We start from the raw sequence: 19,510 nt of genomic DNA on the forward strand, positions 1-19,510 counted from the left end.
GGGAACTTGTAAAGTATAAACTTCATGGATCTTGTAAAATATAAAGTTCAGGGATCTTGTAAAGTATAAAGTTCGTGGATCTTGTACAATATAAAGTTCACGGATCGTGTAACGTATAAAGTTCATGGATCTTGTACAATATAAAGTTTATGGATCGTGCAAAGTATAAAGTTCATGGATCATGTAAGGTATAAAGTTGAGGGATCTTGTAAAATATAAAGTTCAGGGATCATGTAATGTATAAACTTCATGGATCTTCTAAGGTACAAAGTTCAGGGATCCTGTAAAGTATAAAGTTCATGGATCTTGTAAAATATAAAGTTCATTGATCATGTAAAATATAAAGTTCATGGATCTTGCAAAGTATAAAGTTCATGGATCACGTAAGGTATAAAGTTCATGGATCTTGCAAAGTATAAAGTTCAGGGATCATGTAAGGTATAAAGTTCATGGATCATGTAAAATATACAGTTCATGGATCGTGTAAAAGATAAAGTTCATGGATCCTGTAAAGAATAAAGTTCATGGATCATGTAAAATATAAAGTTCAGGGATCTTGTACATTATAAAGTTCATGGATCTTGTAAAGTTTAACGTTCATGGATCATGTAAAGTATAACGTTCATGGATCATGTAAAACATAAAGTTCAGGGATCATGTAAAATATAAAGTCCAGGGATCATGTAAGGTATAAAGTTCATGGATGGTGTAAAGTATAACGTTCATGGATAATGTAACGTATAAAGTTCATGGATCGTGTAAAATATAAAGTTCATGGATCCTGTAAAGTATAAAGTTCATGGATCGTATAAAGTATAAAGTTCATGGATCGTGTAAGGTATAAAGTTCAATGGATACTGTAAAGTATAAAGTTCATGGATCGTGTAAAGTATAAAGTTCATGGACCGTGTTAAATATAAAGTTCATGGATCCTGTAACGTATACAGTTCATGGATCATGTAAAGTATAATGTTCATGGATCTTGTAAGGTATAAAGTTCAGAGATCCTGTAAAGTATAAAGTTCATGGATCATGTAAAACATAAAGTTCAGGGATCATGTAAAATATAAAGTCCAGGGATCATGTAAGGTATAAAGTTCATGGATGGTGTAAAGTATAACGTTCATGGATAATGTAACGTATAAAGTTCATGGATCGTGTAAAATATAAAGTTCATGGATCCTGTAAAGTATAAAGTTCATGGATCGTATAAAGTATAAAGTTCATGGATCGTGTAAGGTATAAAGTTCAATGGATACTGTAAAGTATAAAGTTCATGGATCGTGTAAAGTATGACGTTCATGGACCGTGTTAAATATAAAGTTCATGGATCCTGTAACGTATACAGTTCATGGATCGTGTAAAGTATAAAGTACAGGGATCTTGTACAATATAAAGTTCATGGTTCCTGTAAAACATAAAGTTCTGGGATCTTGTAAAGTATAAAGTTCATGGATCATGTAAAGTATAACGTTCATGGACCCTGTAAAGTTCAGGGATTTGTAATGTATAAAGTTCATGAACAATGTGAAGAAAAAGTTTCAGGGATCATGTAAATTATAAAGTTCATGGATAATGTAAAGTATAAAGTTCATGGATCGTGTGAAGTATAAAGTTCATGGATCGTGTACAATATGAAGTTCATGGATCCTGTAAAGTATAAAGTTCATGGATCATGAAAAGTATAAGTTTCAGGGATCATGTAAGGTATAAAGTTCATGGATCGTGTAAAGTATACCGTTCAGGGATCATGTAAAGTACAACGATCATGTATCATGAAAGGTATACCGTTCATGGCTAGTGTAATGTATAAAGTTCATGGATCTTGTAAGGTATAAAGTTCAGGGATCCTGTAAAGTATAAAGTTCAGGGATCATGTAAAATATAAAGTTCATTGATCATGTAAAATATAAAGTTCATGGGTCTTGCAAAGTACAAAGTTCACGGATCATGTAAAGCATAAAGTTCATGGATCATGCAAGGTATAAAGTTCATGGATCGTGTAAAATTTAAAGTGCATGGATCATGTAAAGTATAAAGTTCAGGAATCATGTATAGTATAAAGTTCAATAGACATGTAAGGTCTAAAGTTCATGGATCTTGTAACGTATAAAGTTCAGGGATCGTGTAAAGTAAACGTTCATGGATCATTTGAAGTATAACGTTCAATGATCGTGTAAAGTATAAAGTTCAGGGATCTTATAAAGTATAACTTTCATGGATCATGTAAAGTATAACGTTCATGGATCATGTAAAGTATAACGTTCAAGGAGTTTCTAAGGTATAACGTTAATGGATCATGCAAAGTATAAAGTTCAGGGATTTTGTGAAATAGAAAGTTCATGGATTATGTAAGGTATAAAATTCATGGATCATGCAAGGTATGAAGTTAAGGAATCCTGTAAAGTATAAAGTTCATGGATCATGTAAAGTATAAAGTTCAGGGATCATGTAAGGTATAAACTTCGTGGACCTTGTAAAGTATGAAGTTCATGGAACGATTAAAGTAAACGTTCATGGATTGTGTAAAGTATGACTTTCATGGATCTTGTAAGGTATAAAGTTCAGGGGTGTTGTAAAGTATAACGTTTATTTTTCATGTAAAGTATACCGTGCATGGATCATGTAAGGTATAACGTTCACGGATCGTGTAAAATATAGGGTTGAGGGATCATGTAAAATATAAAGTTCATGGATATCGTAAAGTATAATGTTCAGGGATCATGTAAAATATAAAGTTCGTGGACCTTGTAATGTTTAAACTTCGTGGATCTTGTAAAGTATGAAGTTCATGGATTTATTAAATTAAACGTTCATGGATCGTGTAAAGTATAACGTTCATGGATCATGTAAAGTATACCGTTCATGGATCATGAAAGGTGTAATGTTCATGGATCGTATAAAGTTCATGGATCTTGTAAGGAATAAATTTCATGGATCCCGTAAAGTATAAAGTTCATTGATCATGTAAAATATAAAGTTCATCGATCGTGTAAAATATAAAGTTATTGGATCATGTAAAATATAAAGTTCATGAATCTTGCAAAGTATAAAGTTTATGAATCATGTAAAGTATAAAGTTCATGGATAAAGTAAGGTATAACGTTAATGGATCGTGCAAAGAATAAAGTTCATGGGTCTTGTAAGGTATAAAGTTCATGGATCCTGTAAAGTATAAAGTTCATGGATCTTGCAAAGTATAAAGTTCATGGATCATGTAAAGTATAAAGTTCATGGATTATGTAAAGTATAAATTCAGGGATCATGTAAAGTATAAAGTTCAGGGATCATGTGAGGGATAACCGTTCGTGGATCGTGTAAAGTATAAAGTTCATGGATCATGTGAGGAATAACGTTCGTGGATCGTGTAAAGTATAAAGTTCATGGATCTTGTAAGGTATAAAGTTCATGGATCATGCAAAGTATAATGTTCAGGGATCGTGTGAAATGTAAAGTTCAGGGATCATGTAAGGTATCAAGTTCATGAATCGTGTAAAGTAGAAAGTTCATGGATTATGTAAGGTATAAATTCATGGATCGTGTGAAATAGAAAGTTCATGGATCATGTAAGGTATGAAGTTCAGGGATCCTGTAAAGTATGCAATTCATTGATCATATGAAATATAGAGTTCATTGATCATGTAAAATATAAAGTTCAGGGATCATGTAAAATATAAAGTTTATGGATCACGTAAAGTATAAAGCTCATGGATCATGTAAGGTATAACGTTCGTGGATCATGTAAAGTATAACGTTCGTGGATCGTGTAAAGTTTAAAGTTCATGGATTTTGAAAGGTATAAAATTCATGGATCATGCAAAGTATAAAGTTCATGGATCGTGTGAGATGTAAAGTTCATGGATGCTGTAAAGTATATAGTTCATGGATCATGTAAGGTATAAAGTTCATGGATCATGTAAGGTATACCGTTCACTAATCATGTAAGATTTAACGTTCATGGATCGTGTAAAATATAAAGTTCATTGATCATGTAAAATATAAAGTTCGTGGATTTTGCAAAGTATAAAGTTCATGGGTCATGCAAAGTATAAAGTTCACGGATCGTGTAAAGCATGAAGTTCATGGATCATGTAAGGCATAAAGTTCATGGATCGTGTAAAATATAAAGTTCAGGGATCCTGTAAAGTATAAAGTTCAGGAATCCTGTAAGGTATAAAGTTCGTGGATCTTGTAAAATGTAAAGTTCGTGGATCGTGTACAATATAAAGTTCAGGGATCATTTAAAGTATAAAGTTCAGGGATCATGTAAAGTATAAAGCTCATGGATCGTGTAAAGTATAAAGTTGATGGATCTTGCAAAGTATAAAGTTGATGGATCTTGCAAAGTATAAAGTCCATGGATCGTGTAAAATATAAAGTTCATGGATCGTTTAAAGTATAAAGTTCATGGATCATGCAAAGTATAAAATCCATGGATCATGTAAAGTATAAAGTTCATGGATCGTGTAAAGTATAAAGTTGATGGATCTTGCAAAGTATAAAGTCCATGGATCGTGTAAAATATAAAGTTCATGGATCGTTTAAAGTATAAAGTTCGTGGATCATGTAAAGTATAACGTTCATGGATCTTGTAAAATATAAAGTTCGTGGATCGTGTACAATATAAAGTTCAGGGATCATTTAAAGTATAAAGTTCAGGGATCATGTAAGGTATAAAGTTCGTGGATCTTGTAAAATATAAAGTTCATGGATCTTGTAAAATATAAGTTCATGGATCTTGTAAAGTATAAAGTTGATGGATCTTGAAAAGTATAAAGTCCATGGATCGTGTAAAATATAAAGTTCATGGATCGTTTAAAGTATAAAGTTCATGGATCATGCAAAGTATAAAGTCCATGGATCATGTAAGGTATAAAGTTCATAAATCATGTAAAGTGTAAAATCCATTGATCCTGTAAAGCATAAAGCTCATGGTCCTGTAATAAATGTAGTTCATAAAACGTGTAAGGTATAAAGTTCGTGGATCATGTAAAATATAAAGTTCAGGGATCCTGTGAGGTATAAAGTTCGTATATCTTGTAAGGTATAAAGTTCGTATATCATGTAAGGTATAAAGTTCGTGGATCATGTAAAGTATAAAGTTCGTGGATCCTCTAAAGTATGAAGTTCATGGATCCTGTACAAGATACACTTTAGTTGTTAAATATTAGTGACACCGATTTGTGAAATAAATCAGAAACGTTATTCCTTAATTTGCACGATGCTAGGTCCGGCTTGGCTGCATGAAAGTTGATCCTGTAGTTTTGAAAACACTGCTGGCATTCAGTATTTCTTCTTGAAAACCACTTTTTTCTATTATTTTGTGATGCAGAAATTGTTTCAATGAACATTTACTCTATACAGTACAGCCATATTCATCTATACAGTACAACCAGAAAAGAAGTCAATAACTAGTACATAGTTAATGTGATGGCAGTCAAATGCATATAATATCAATGATCGACAGAACGAGTAGTTCAAAATTCAATAATACAACTTCAAATAGCGTCTAACTACCTAACTTGATTAATATTTTACTTCCGTAATAAAAACAACACTGACTTTTGTTCAAAAACACCGCAGATCCATCTGCGTTGATTTTTCTATACAAAATCCATCTTTCAGCTGTGAATCTATTATACGAAAAGTAGAGCTAGACACAGCTAGATTTAAAAAATTACCTCTTGAATGTGTCTCTGGAGAATATTTTTCTCGTCTACCCATCTTGATAAATCTTTGGAGTAGGTTTGTTTGATAGAATTCATCCCCTTCTGTACCCCGATAATAATGTCCTTGTCGAGGTGTTTCTCTCTCTGAAGCCTGTAAAGAGAGATTTTACAAAATTATTTCCAAATTACCTTTTACCTGCTCAATTTTCTGTCTACAGCTTATTAAAGCCGTTAAAGTAGCTGAAAACGCACGTAAGGTTCATGCAGTGCTGCAGAGAGTATACAACTTATTAATAACAAAAATTAAAACTGTATTATTTTGTTTTTCGAGAAACTAACGCCTTTATATAGAATCCCTAAAAAAGGGGACGCTCTCCAAATTATGGACGTCTTAATGTTATCTGACAATATTAAACTTGACGTTCTCCAAGTTAAGGACGTATTAATGTTATCTGACAATATTAAACTTGACGATCTCCAAGTTATGGACGTATCAATGTTATCTGACAATATTAAACTTGACGCTCTCCAAGTTAAGGACGTATTAATGTTATCTGACAATATTAAACTTGACGATCTCCAAGTTATGCACGTATTAATGTTATCTGACAATATTAAACTTGACGCTCTCCAAGTTATGGACGTATTAATGTTATCTGACAATATTAAACTTGACGCTCTCCAAGTTAAGGACGTCTTAATGCTATCTGACAATATTAAACTTGCCAAACTTTATGTTGACCCCTACATCCAGGATAAAGATTTACGCTGACCCCTACATTTGTGATAAAGATATCTATTGACCCCTACATTCCTGATAAACATGTACGTTGACTCCTGCATTCGTGATAAAGATGCATGTTGACCCATACATCCAAGATGATGAATTATGTTGACCCCTATATACATCATAAATATTTATGTTGACCTCTACATACATCATAAAGATTTATGTCGACCCCTACATTCATGATAAAAATGTATGTTCACCATACATTCGTCATAATGATTTATTGTGTCCCTATAAATTCATGATAAATATTTACGTTGACCTCTACATAGATTTATCTTGACCCCTAGATAAATTATAAAAATTTGTACGTTCTAACTTGCGCGTAGCTGCATGTTCGTGAATCTTAATATCGATATACGTTTAGCTAGCAACTACGCATCACGTTTCAGATGATTCCAAGAGTCCTTCATCTGGTGATAACTTTTTTTTAATTATTATTTTCTTTGGGGTGGGTGGGTGAGTGGCTTTTGCAGTTGCTAACGGTAATCAAAGTAATAAATGCTTCAATATTTTCCAAAAGCAGGTATGGATGGCGCATATAACGATCCTGAGAAAGGCTATTGGACGAAGAAAGGACATTGATCAAAACAGTAATATCACAAAAAGACCTTTTAGATATTGTTCTATCTATCAACATATGTATGGTTGTTCAAACAAGGTATCAGCTCATTTGCGTGAGCGCTATTTATAATTTAGGTAAGAAAAGACTATTATCAATATTTGAAAAATATACATCGTCTTCGTACGAGTACAAATCCTTCCTTGTGATCAATGTACTCCATGTCGAATACGTTCTGACCATGTGTCGTGGAGATCTGAATATGTACGGTGCTGTGTACCTGAATGGCCGCATTACCGCATCACTAACAATAATATAATCTAATCAAAGTTCTGGATGCATGCTTTATCCTTCATCTATGGAACCAGTGACTCCGATTGACATGTCATACATAACCCGTTTGTCACTCATCGCCATGGTTACAGTTTAGGTTTTATATATCGGTAAACTCGTTTGTCCCCGTCCATGATGGACACCATCCTTTTGTTACTTGGAACCTTCTTTGCCTGTCTCGTTTGTTACTTTTCAATTGACTAACATACGAAACCCTCTCTCTTCGACATATGTTTTTTTTTTTTTTTTTTTTTTTTTGTGAGCGCGCATCACTTAATGTTAGATGCAGGGCATATTTATTGGAAGTGATGGATATTACGTATTCTTGCCTAATGAAACAAACTAAAGGACTGGATACACTGGACAACAAATTTTTACAAAAGTCATGTTACTGAAATAAAATTAGTCAATTCTTATCAATTTGTATGTGCTGAACACGAATATGACAGTCAAATTGCAAAATTGGCTCTAGTTTTTTTGTAATCTGCAAGAAATTAATGTTTACATAACGAAATGCATTCCAATAGTAAAAGGTCAACTGTAATAGCCTACCTATAAAAAATCAAGTCATTGACTACATCTTAGATTTCTTCGCCTGTCTCTTGTACAGCTGTTCGGGAGCATCTCCGAGGAGTGTCCAGCAGTAGTCAGCCAGCATTGTAGTGGACCATTTTCCCTGGTATCTTTGTTCCATTGTTGCGATATCTTGATGAAAACGTTCGCCGTGTTCATCACTAACAATACCACAGTTGCTAGGAAAGAAATCCAAGTGGGAATGAAGGAAGTGAATCTTTAGAGACATATTGCAGCCAAGTTTCTTATACTTCATCAACATGTCTTCTACTAGTTCCTTATAGTTTTCTGCCCTAACATTTCCGAGGAAGTTTGTAGAAACTAGGCGAAAAGCATTCCATGCTTGTTTCGCGTCACCTTCCAGCAAGTTGTTGAACCGGTCATCTTTGAAAAGCTCTCGAATCTGAGGACCCACAAAAACTCCCTCTTTAATCTTTGCTTCGCTGAGTCGAGGGAATTTTTCATGCAGGTATCGGAATGCTGGCAAAGTCCGGTCAATGGCTTTCACGAAGTTCTTCATCAAACCTAGTTTGATGTGAAGGGGTGGTAGCAAGATTTTCTGAGCCTCAACCAGAGCTGGGTGTTGGATATTCTTCTCTCCAATGGCTACATTCTGCCTGTGAGTCCATTCCTTCCTCATGTAGTGCATTTCCCTTGCTCGGCTATCCCACTCGCATAAGAAACACATGTATTTTGTATATCCTTGCTGCAGTCCCATTAAAAGGGCAACTACCTTCAAATCACCACAGAGGTGCCAGCTGTACTTGTTATACTCAATGGAATTCAGTAGCTGCCTTAAGTTATCGTATGTCTCTTTCATGTGGACAGCATACGCTACTGGAATAGATGGAAGAATGTTTCCATTGTGCAAAAGCACAGCCTTGAGACTCAGTTTCGAAGAGTCCACAAATAGTCTCCATTCTTGTGGGTCATGAGTGATTTTTAAAGCATTCATGAGGCCCTCAATATCGGAACAGAATATCAGATTACTTTCCTTTCTGAAGAAAGGCTCCAATTGCTGGTGGCGCTTTCGATATGCAGTAATTGTGACATCTTCTTCTAGAAGATTCCATTGTTGGAGTCTTGATCCTAGCAATTCTGCCTTGTTCTTTGATAAGTCCAAATCACGAATCAGGTCATTTAGTTCTTCCTGTGTTATTCTGTGTGGGGTTGATGATGCACCACAGTGAAAATCTGGATCACTGCATGCTGATGGACCAGGAGAAGAACAGGTCGACTCACCTTTGTCTTCGTCAGATGAATCAAGAGAATATTCTGCTGGAGGTTCTGGAATAGGAAGTCCCTCACCATGTGGAACTGGTCTCAATGCAGACGGAATGTTTGGGTAGACTATTCTCGACTTCTTTCGCTTCGTTATTCCGCCGGAAAGAGGAGGAACCAAGCAGAAGTAACAGTCATTTAGGTGGTTGCTTGGCTCTCTCCACACCATTGGGACTGCAAACGGCATTGATGACCTTTTGCAATTCAACCACTGTGAAAGCTGTGTTGTACATGTAGCACAGCATATATGCGGAGCCCAAGGCTTGTCTTGGTCACCAACCTTGCATCCGAAGTAAAGATGATATGCCTTCTTCACTTGAGAATTGATACTTTTCTTCTGGTTGGCAAATGTCACTTCCCCACAAATATAGCAAAAATTGTCCGCGGTATTAACACACTTTCGAGGCATTACTGTTCTTTATTGTACGTAAATGGATAAAATAATAAGTTTTATGTAACAGTAGCTTGAACTGTCTCGCACAACGTCTAAAATATTTTAAATGCTGAACCTATCTGATTGGGCTTTATATAGTACACTGCTTACGTCAGCTTCAGCAGCCGCCTGCATTAGTATAATAGGCCTACACATGTATAGTACACTGCTGAAGTCAACTTACTTCAGCAGCCGCATGGCATTAGTATTGCATTGCATCAGAAAATGATGCAATCAACTGTGGATGATGTGAGCATGATGGTATTATGCAATGTTACATCATTATTCCGGATGTTGCTGCAGTCCTACTGGAGAAATTTACACAGTGAAACATAGAAAATGAGGTATATGAATATCTTCAAAACGAGAGCCAATACAAATTTTTCACGGTTATATTCGTGTTCGGCACACCAAAATACTACAGATTAGGGCCTTTTCAAGACAGTAATGATTTCACTGTTGACCAGTGATATCAAGCGTACTCATAATTACCTGTCTACCACAACCAAAAGCTGAAGGTGTTCTTTCTGAAGAGCCTCTAGCTGTGTCTCGTAACGGACCTTCATCGCCATGTACTCAGCACGTAGGATCTTCTCGTGTTGTTGTATCTGATACGTCATCTCGTCCTTGGATAAAATATAGATACACTTCATTGTAATGAGCATTGTATAGCGATATTGTCAGGTAAGTAACATTTCTTAATTAAAGTAGGTCGCACGAAATTTTTGTGATTGTGTATGCGTACATTGGGCCTTTTTGTTCCATGTTGCAGAAGTCTACCTCGTGAGCAAATGATTTAATAAAAAGAGAACAATTCTAAAACTTGTATTGCACATCCACACAATCAGGTTACATACACTTGTAATACACCGGTTTAATTAGCAGTATATTATATATCCTATGTGAGACGTTACATTTATTTTGTCAGATTCACGAACAAAAGGGTGGGGGTTCGAATCCAATTATCGGACCAGCCTGGGTTAGCTACTATGGCGTGTCTTTGGTCAAGACACTTTGCTCCAATTACTTCGTCACTAAATAGCCTACTTGTGTTGTTGTGCTGTAAACCACCAAACCTGATATTTCTGTTGGAACATGTCTTATTTTCCATCTGTTATAGATGACCTTAATCTGTAGTCGTAGAAACATTTTTCTGCCATACTGAAATTTTCTTAATTATCATCGTTAAATGTAATCAACTTTATCGCCAATATCATGGCGGCCTACACGGGTCTAGAAATATCGTTTGGGGAAGAGGCGTAAACAAGTAAGCGAGTGTTGTGAGGAACGGAACCGCCAAGGGGGGACTAGAGAGCGAATTTCCGCTAAAGCTCGTGCATTTTCAGCGTGTTCAGGGCATAATGTTAACTACCTAAATGCAAAGAAAACTTACTCTAGGAAACGTTCCCGTTGTTTCGCGCCCATTTTTTGAAGGTTGGGAAGGTGTTGCAGAGCGACCTGCTCGGCCCCAGGATCCGCCCTCTAGACTATATAATTGGGCCTTCTTCACTTTTTTTTAATTAGACGGTGCCTTCGATTCATCTTTCATCTTTATACTTTATTATGGCTCTTTTGTAGTCATGGTTTTCCAGATTTTACTTTTGAGGATGTCCTAGTATTACCGTCTTAAAGACCTTTTTTAAGGAACGTAATCATTATAAAGGAATTGTTTCACTATATAAGAGATAACGTAATCATTATAAAGGAATTGTTTCACTATATAAGAGATAACGTAGAACCGCTAATATTAGTGAACTAGCAGTATTCAATATTAGTACATTACTATTATTCATTATTAGTAAATTGCAAGTATACAATATTATTACATTAATGTTTTTCAATATTAGTACATTACTATAATTCAATATTAGTATCATACTAGTATTCACTATTAGTAAATTACAGGTATTCAATATTAGTAAATTGCAAGTATACAATATTATTACATTAATGTTTTTCAATATTAGTACATTACTATAATTCAATATTAGTATCATACTAGTATTCACTATTAGTAAATTACAGGTATTCAATATTAGTAAATTGCAAGTATACAATATTATTACATTAATGTTTTTCAATATTAGTACATTACTATAATTCAATATTAGTATCATACTAGTATTCACTATTAGTAAATTACAGGTATTCAATATTAGTAAATTGCAAGTATACAATATTATTACATTAATGTTTTTCAATATTAGTACATTACTATAATTCAATATTAGTATCATACTAGTATTCACTATTAGTAAATTACAGGTATTCAATATTAGTAAATTGCAAGTATACAATATTATTACATTAATGTTTTTCAATATTAGTACATTACTATAATTCAATATTAGTACCAGACTAGTATTCACTATTAGTAAATTACCGGTATTCAATATCAGTGCAATATTATTATTCACTATTAGTGGAGGACATGGGTTCGATTCCCGGCTGAGTCATACCAAAGACTTACAAAAATGGTACTAACATCTGCCTCGCTTGGCGCGCAGCATTAAGATGTTAGTGTTAGGACTGGTCGGCCTGGTGTCAGGAAAATGTGACTGGGTGGGACGTGCTACCTGTCTGAGGCATGATGCCCCAGTGCTAGACATCACTATAAACTGTCACACTGCAGACATCGTAGCGATATGACTAAAAAATGTTAAAGCTACGTTAAAAATCCAAATCACACACACACACACACACACACACACACACACACACACAATATTAGTAAATTACTGGTATTCACTAGTAGTACAATACTATTATTCAATATTAGGACATTAATTGTATTCATTATTACTACATTACTAGTATTCACTATTAGTGTATTACCGGTATTCACTATTAGTGTAATACTAGTATTCACTATTAGTAAATTACTTGTTTTCACTATTAATATATTACTAGTATTCAATATATTACTAGTATTCAATTTTAGTACATTGCTAGCATACAATATTAGCACGGTATTCATATAATGTCTTAGTTGAGAACGTTTTTGTTTTGAGTAAAGTATTATTGGAAAATCTTTAGCAGAACCTTTTCATTTATGAATTTTATTTTGGCTCGTGTAACAATAGCGTTATAGTTTAGATGGTATGCGTTGCAATTAACTTAAATTAGAATCCACAATCATGATTTTGGAGTTATTCTTTATGTTAAAAAAAATTGGGTCCTTTTAAAAGTTGGCTCAAGTTTCCTTTATATGATGACAATGTCTCTAGGACGGGAATGTTATTGTTTTATAATGAAATCATTTTCATTTTTGCTTGACACTATACCATCATGGGAATATCGCCATGTAGTTCAATACAAAGTGGGATTTATATTTTAGCTGTACATGTGTAATGCAATCATTTTACTACAGTTTTTAAACTTCATGGGTTTGCGCTATAGTTTCGTATTTTGCATAGGTTAGAATGTTAAAGAAAAAGAATTTCCCAGTGTTTCCTAGCTGGTTATACTGGCTATTTAAAACAGACCTTCTATATCTTAGACATTGTTTAAAGAACCTTTAATTCCCTTTATTTTCGTGTATGATTGATGGGTGTAATATGGGTTATAGAGTATACAGCTTGGCCTTACTCCAGATATGCATCTTTCAAAATATTGCTAGCTCCACTTGGTCATTTTCACTTCCGGAACTTCATAGGTAAATTGTATTAAAAAAGAGCCGATAGCTTTTTTTACATTTCATATATTTGGTAATTCATTCATTGCACTTTCAGAAGCTGGTGTTGTCTAGTCTGGCAAAATTCATTTTCCCTATTTTTAATAGCTGCTATGGATAGAGTACCTTAGACTTAATCAGGCTGATTTTTTATAGTACAAGGGAGCAGTCATTTTATTTAGCAGTGTGCTTAGATGATGTACAATTTCCAAAAGAACAATATCCAAAGAGATTTCACATTACATGAAAGTAGCATAAAAGTATGCCAACAATCTCTCCACTATTCATGTTTTAAATGCAAACAACTTCACCTTACATACGTCACTCTCTCAAAAGTACATAATAACTGGTGAGCGCCCATAAAATGGTGATTTCACTGTAGTAAACTCATTTGCTAAGTCATAAACTAACTTGATAAGTCGTACACTAAGTTGATATACACTTTTTTGTTAAGTCATCAATTTTGAGCTGATATTAATATCACCAAGCCCTAAAACACAAGTGTGTTACCTCCATTCGAACCCGCTTTGGAATTTTGTACCGACAATTATCGATTTTCTCCTTTATGATATCAAACGAACTCGCATTTGGAATTGCAAGAGAAAACTCAGTACAGACCTATTCGTATTTATTACTTCTTTTGGGGATATTTGGGAAAAAATTATTTATTTACTACAGTATTAAGTATGAGGGAAAAAAATGACCGATTATACAGGGTTAGATTGTATTGAATGTTTCCCAGAACACTCGAAAAAGATTGTGAATAGCCAGGCTTCATCTTTTGGTTTTGGGCGTTTCCCTCGAGGACATTTTAACACGATCAAGCAAGTATGATTCCTAAATTCCACTGAAAGGTTAAAACGCCAATTCATTTAAGCTGACAAATACCTGACGTCTGAGTTGTTTCAGTTCGTCTGACATCTTATCGTTGTCTGTGATCTCCTTTGTCAGCATACGTATCTTGGACGTGAGTTCTTGTTGCAACTTAAACTTTTCGGACTTCAGCTGCCGGATGTCGGCGTCAGCCTGTATCCTTGCCATGCGCAGCTCGTTTGCCAGCCTCTCTTTTTGCTCCAAAATATGATGGGTCTCCTTGCGTAGCAATGCCACTGCCTGTGGGTACGATATTCCCATTAGAGTCAAGCAAATTTGTGTGTTAAAAAGTGGACAAGAATGACCGCATTACTTGCAGAATATAAAATCGAACGGCGTTTTTACTAATTAGTGATACTTTTGACCATCTTTGTAGATATACATTTTGGAAAAATGGTTACGGAACAGAAGGGAATTATATAATGTTATAGAAGATTAAAATAAGGAAAGTGAATATTGAATATTGAAGAGTCGGCAGTGATAATCTCTGTGACCTCACCGCCCATGGCTATGGGTGTCTTGTGTTCGCTAGTACGAAATGTGTTATATTATCACCATATAATTATATTTTTGTTTGGTTTTCTACGTCAGAAACCTGATCCTCGTGATGTCTGACGAAAACGTGTATCTATGTATGTATGTATGTGTGCATGTCTGTCAGTCTGTCTGTATGTATGTTTGTGTGTGTGTGCGTATGTATGTATGTATGTATGTATGTATGTACCGTAACAAACCTGTGGTATGTTTATAACTTTCAGATACCGATTCTACAAAACAAAACTAATAATCCCTAAAATATAACAAATCTTTAAACGAGAACGAAAGCAAAAGTAACACATACCCTAGGTTTGTTTAAGTATTTTCCAAGTCTCTCCTAATTCAGAACTTCAAAACCACGGCAAACAGCGTATGTTATGATTAATGAAGATCATATATTTCTCCCATGCGGTCAATATTTCTCCTTTCATGTGTTTCTATACCTTGCATTTTGTTTCTTTGTTTTGCAATGTTAATAGTGATATGGTACTTTGTTAGCAACATGTAAATAGTTTGTGACTTTTTTAAACAATGTAAATAATCATATGAGTATATGATATGGGACTTTTTTTGGCAATGTAAATGATGATATGGGACTTTAAGCAATGCAAATAATGATATAGGACTTTAAATTCAAATGTCAGTGAATACTGCAGGTATAAAAAATGTGCGGTTATCCATTAAGCAGATTCTACGGAAAGTCTTTTTTTCTAAATCAATTATATCTCAACTGGATCTATTTTAAATTTGACAATGGATGTACCAAAACATTTACTATGATACATAAAAATAAAAAATTTAAAATTATGATTTTTGTTGCCTAACCTGCGACTCTTTTTTTCCAGCTGTACTCTCAAACATCCGGCATTTTTCTCGGGCAATGTTAAGTTCCGCACTAAGCGTAGACCTGTCACGGTCCCACATTAACATAGCCTCACTAAGCGCTTGCTTTGACTTGTCTAACTCAGTCTGAAGCGTAAAATTGTCACTATGCATTTTCTCTATATTTGTCATCAAATTTTCTATATCTGAGTTCAGGCGTATATTTTCCGTCTCAATCTCCGTTTTCTTATCTGAATCATTCTTTGACAAAGTTTCCTTTAACCGAGAAATAAGTTCCACATTTTCTTTCGATTTTGCAGACATATTTTTTATTTCCTCTTCAAGTAAGTGCAGTTCATCAGTCTTTTCATCTAGACTTGTGTTTAGTTTCTGAAGAATATCATCTTTCTCTCTGAGTCTTTCATCTCGTGACCTCAAAGTCTCATTCAGTTCTCGAATAGCTTTCTCTCGTTGCGAGATTTGGTCCAATAGAGATTGCATGTCGTCTTCTCTTTGTTTAATTATATCTTCCTGTTCCTGAATGATTTCTTCTTTGCGTTTAATAATACTTTCTTTCTCTCTTAGAACTGAATCCTTCCTCCTGTCATCTGCAGCCATCTTCTTTAACGCCTCTTCTACTTTTCGGAGATCTTCTGCCTTTGACTTTAATTTCTGTTCGATGCTGCGTTTCTCGTTCTCAGAAGCAGTGCTCTTGGATACCCAAATTTCATTCAGCTGAAATTTAGTGGGCAAAAATATAATTTACGGGTAATACCGTGCAAACATGAAAATTACGAAGACACTGACGGGCACGACTGATCTCAACGCTTTCTATGGAAAGTATAAGAAAGCAAACGCTTTTTGGACCCGTTCGTACCCAACTTAGACATAACGTTTATATCACTCTTTTAATACTTTGGCAAAATCAACATTTCCCATGGATCCAAAACGTTCCAAAATGAAGTCTGAACATACTGTTATTAGTCAAACACCGTATTTAATTACTCACCAAGGTTCAATCTCTTCACGTGACGATATAGTTAAAAATCGAAGCAAAAATACATTATGCATAGTAATAATTGCGAAAATTTTACCCACAGAAAGAGCGATTGAAACTTTTAAAAATGCCTTATATCTAGTTATCACTTTAATTGGAATATGCTTTTTAATTAAAAGTTTTCAATTTAGAAATTGTGCTCTCACGTTCGGTGTAACATTCGCTAGCATGACTTCCACTAAAGCTAAAATTGTTCTAAATGACGTCAGCTACAGACGAAGTCGATTCTCATTGAATTTGTTATCATTGCATACTGTTAAATATGAAAGCGGGATGTACGTGTACTACATGAAGCAAGGTTATTTTTGTCTATGAAGAAAACGTTTTATAGGACACTATGCTTACCATCTTGGCTGCAAAATACATGACCATATTTATAAATATTAACCATTTCATATGATCCAGGGAAACAGGAGGATAGAAAATCATTGTCTTGAATTGCCATGCTAATGGTCATGGTGAGGACTGAATTTAGTTTTAAAACCGGAATTTACTTGATCACAAGCGTTAGTACAATGCTTGCACTGATCCAATGAAATAAGAATGTACCTCAAAGTACACGATCTGAAATGAAGTTAAATGGAAAATTTAACTGCAACCTATTTATTACAGTCAAGAACCGGTTGGTGCTCCTTGTGCAATGGTAGGGTCGAATAATTGGTGTTCCTTGTGCAATGGTAGGAACGAGAATAATTGGTGTTCCTTGTGGAATGTTAGTAACGAATGATTGTCAAATCGCTGATGATCATTTAAAATAAATCAATTTGAAGAAAATATTGATTTACATTTATGTACACACACACACACACACACACACACATATATATATATATATATATATATATATATATATATATATATATATATATATATATATATATATATATATATATATATATATATATATATATATATATATATATATATCTATATGCTACTTTGTTTGCGTTAGTGTAACATCATCCGTACTCAATCATCTGAATTGCAAATCCAACCTATTTAACAGATTCCACACTCAACTCAATTTCAGTTATCTCCACCTTCGCTAGCCAAGGTTCCAATATCTTAACCGCATCTACACATTGGCTGATCGATAAGATATTTCAGGGCTTTGTCCTAGCTACATCTATTGGATTTCATGAGTTGCTTCTCTTAGTATGTAATACCAACTAACCAATTGTATGTGCATGAGCCGAAAATGGTGGTTGCAAAAGACTACTTATCATAGAGAAACCATTACAGGTGTATTTGAGTGAAAGGATGTATTTGTACAAACCCGGACCGGAGTGGAAAACTGCTTATTATGAGTCCATTTCAGCTGTATGCTCACCTTGTCTCGATCATCATGGAACAGTATTCAGGTTTAAACAACTTGATTTTAATTGGATGCGGTGGCTTGCCGCCGAATCCAATGAAAATCTGAGACACGAAACACAGACATATCTGATCGATCCAGCAAGGGAATAATAGGCTAACATATCGGAACCTTGGCTAGCGAAGATGCAGTTATATACTAATGCTAAAGTACATTTTTTTTAAATATAGTTTACTCTAGGTCACAGGCTGTAATGAACCATCAACTCCTCATATAGACCATTGGTTACTGCGCAACATCGATCTAATGAAGCTCTTAATGGAGTGGAGGGAAAAACATTTACATAAAAAACAACAAAAGAACAACAACAAAAAAAGTTACAAACTTAAATGACAGCGGAACCCAAGAGAAAATAGTAATATATTTATATCTGTTTCTTAATTTTTTGATAGAAAAATGGAACTGTTTTTTTGTGTCTAAGATATAAAAAAGCACGGAACAGAAATAAGGATTCCAACAAACATAATAATAATAATAATAATAATAATAATAATAATGAGAAGAAAAAGAAGAAGAATGGAAAAAATGTAGCTAAATATAATTGTTAAATGCTCTCAAGAGGGTTCAGTGTTAGAACATACGAAAATTGTTTTTCAAATATTGAAGATTGAAGAGTGTCTGCAGAAGAGCATATTCTTGCTGTAAATTAACATCCAATACCTCTTTCACCTGGCACTCAAGATCAGCGACTTTTAACTTGTACTCGGTGCATTCCCGTCTAAGTTTCTCTATCTCTGCTCTTTTTGTCTCCTGTAATAACAAGTTGATAGCCGTTTATACTTGCTTACAAGGCGCGCCCAAATGCAAATAACATAAACCCTAATTTGCCCTCAGATAATGCGAAAGTAGATCAAGGTCTGTGTTTATTTGTTCTACTGAATACGCCTAACAAAGTGCGCCCGAAGATCTAAAATATGCATGTTGTAGCTGGATTATGCGTACAAGATAGTGCATGTGGTACTTTCACTTTGTATCAAAGGCTTCAGTGGCAGACTTTGTCATCTCGTTGATGGAACAAACATGATACAGCTAGGTAAGTTAATTGTTTAGTTATTTCGAGTTTTGAAACCCCAGTTTCGACGAAATTCAAGTTTCTGTGAAATTCACGTTTCGACGAGATACAGGTTTAGATGAGATGACCTTGATCAAATAAAATGGTACTTCTTCTTGTGTAATATTTTCCTTTTGCTAGAAACACCGCCATTTTATAACTTTACTGGCCACGTGCATGGCGTTTTGGACATAAGGTGCAAAACGCACATGATGAATCTCTAACTCAGGTGAGAATAAATGGCGAACGTAAAGAATCTATAGATTTACACAGAGGGGAAAAGAACAAAAGCAAAAACAATATCCGGTATGGTACCTGATGTGGCATCAAAAGATAAATAGGATAGCGAGTTTATTTCTTTCTTACCAAAACATGCTAGGAGCCACGAACAAAACGCAGCATTTTTATCAAAAATAAACAAAGAATGAATACAGCTTATTATAAAATGAGTCAAATCAATGCTTTTTTGTGGCAATTTGCT

At 34.5% G+C, this 19,510-nt stretch overlaps 1 protein-coding gene across 1 annotated transcript in view; it reads right to left on the reverse strand.

Annotated features, from left to right (window-relative positions):
- LOC149771461 (uncharacterized) overlaps positions 1-19,510 on the reverse strand; it is a 130,342-nt gene that overhangs the window by 21,790 nt on the left and 89,042 nt on the right. The window contains exons 7-11 of the mRNA XM_089948429.1: positions 18,639-18,728; positions 15,550-16,281; positions 14,203-14,427; positions 10,134-10,267; positions 5,682-5,820 (exon numbers count right to left, since the gene is read on the reverse strand). Of these exons, the coding sequence (XP_089804555.1) occupies positions 5,682-5,820; positions 10,134-10,267; positions 14,203-14,427; positions 15,550-16,281; positions 18,639-18,728 (1,320 nt within the window). The remainder of the gene's footprint in view (positions 1-5,681; positions 5,821-10,133; positions 10,268-14,202; positions 14,428-15,549; positions 16,282-18,638; positions 18,729-19,510) is intronic.

This window comes from Sinohyriopsis cumingii, unplaced genomic scaffold (assembly GCF_028554795.1).
Source record: "Sinohyriopsis cumingii isolate HCF-2022 unplaced genomic scaffold, ASM2855479v2 utg001837l, whole genome shotgun sequence".
Lineage (NCBI taxonomy): Eukaryota > Metazoa > Mollusca > Bivalvia > Unionida > Unionidae > Sinohyriopsis > Sinohyriopsis cumingii.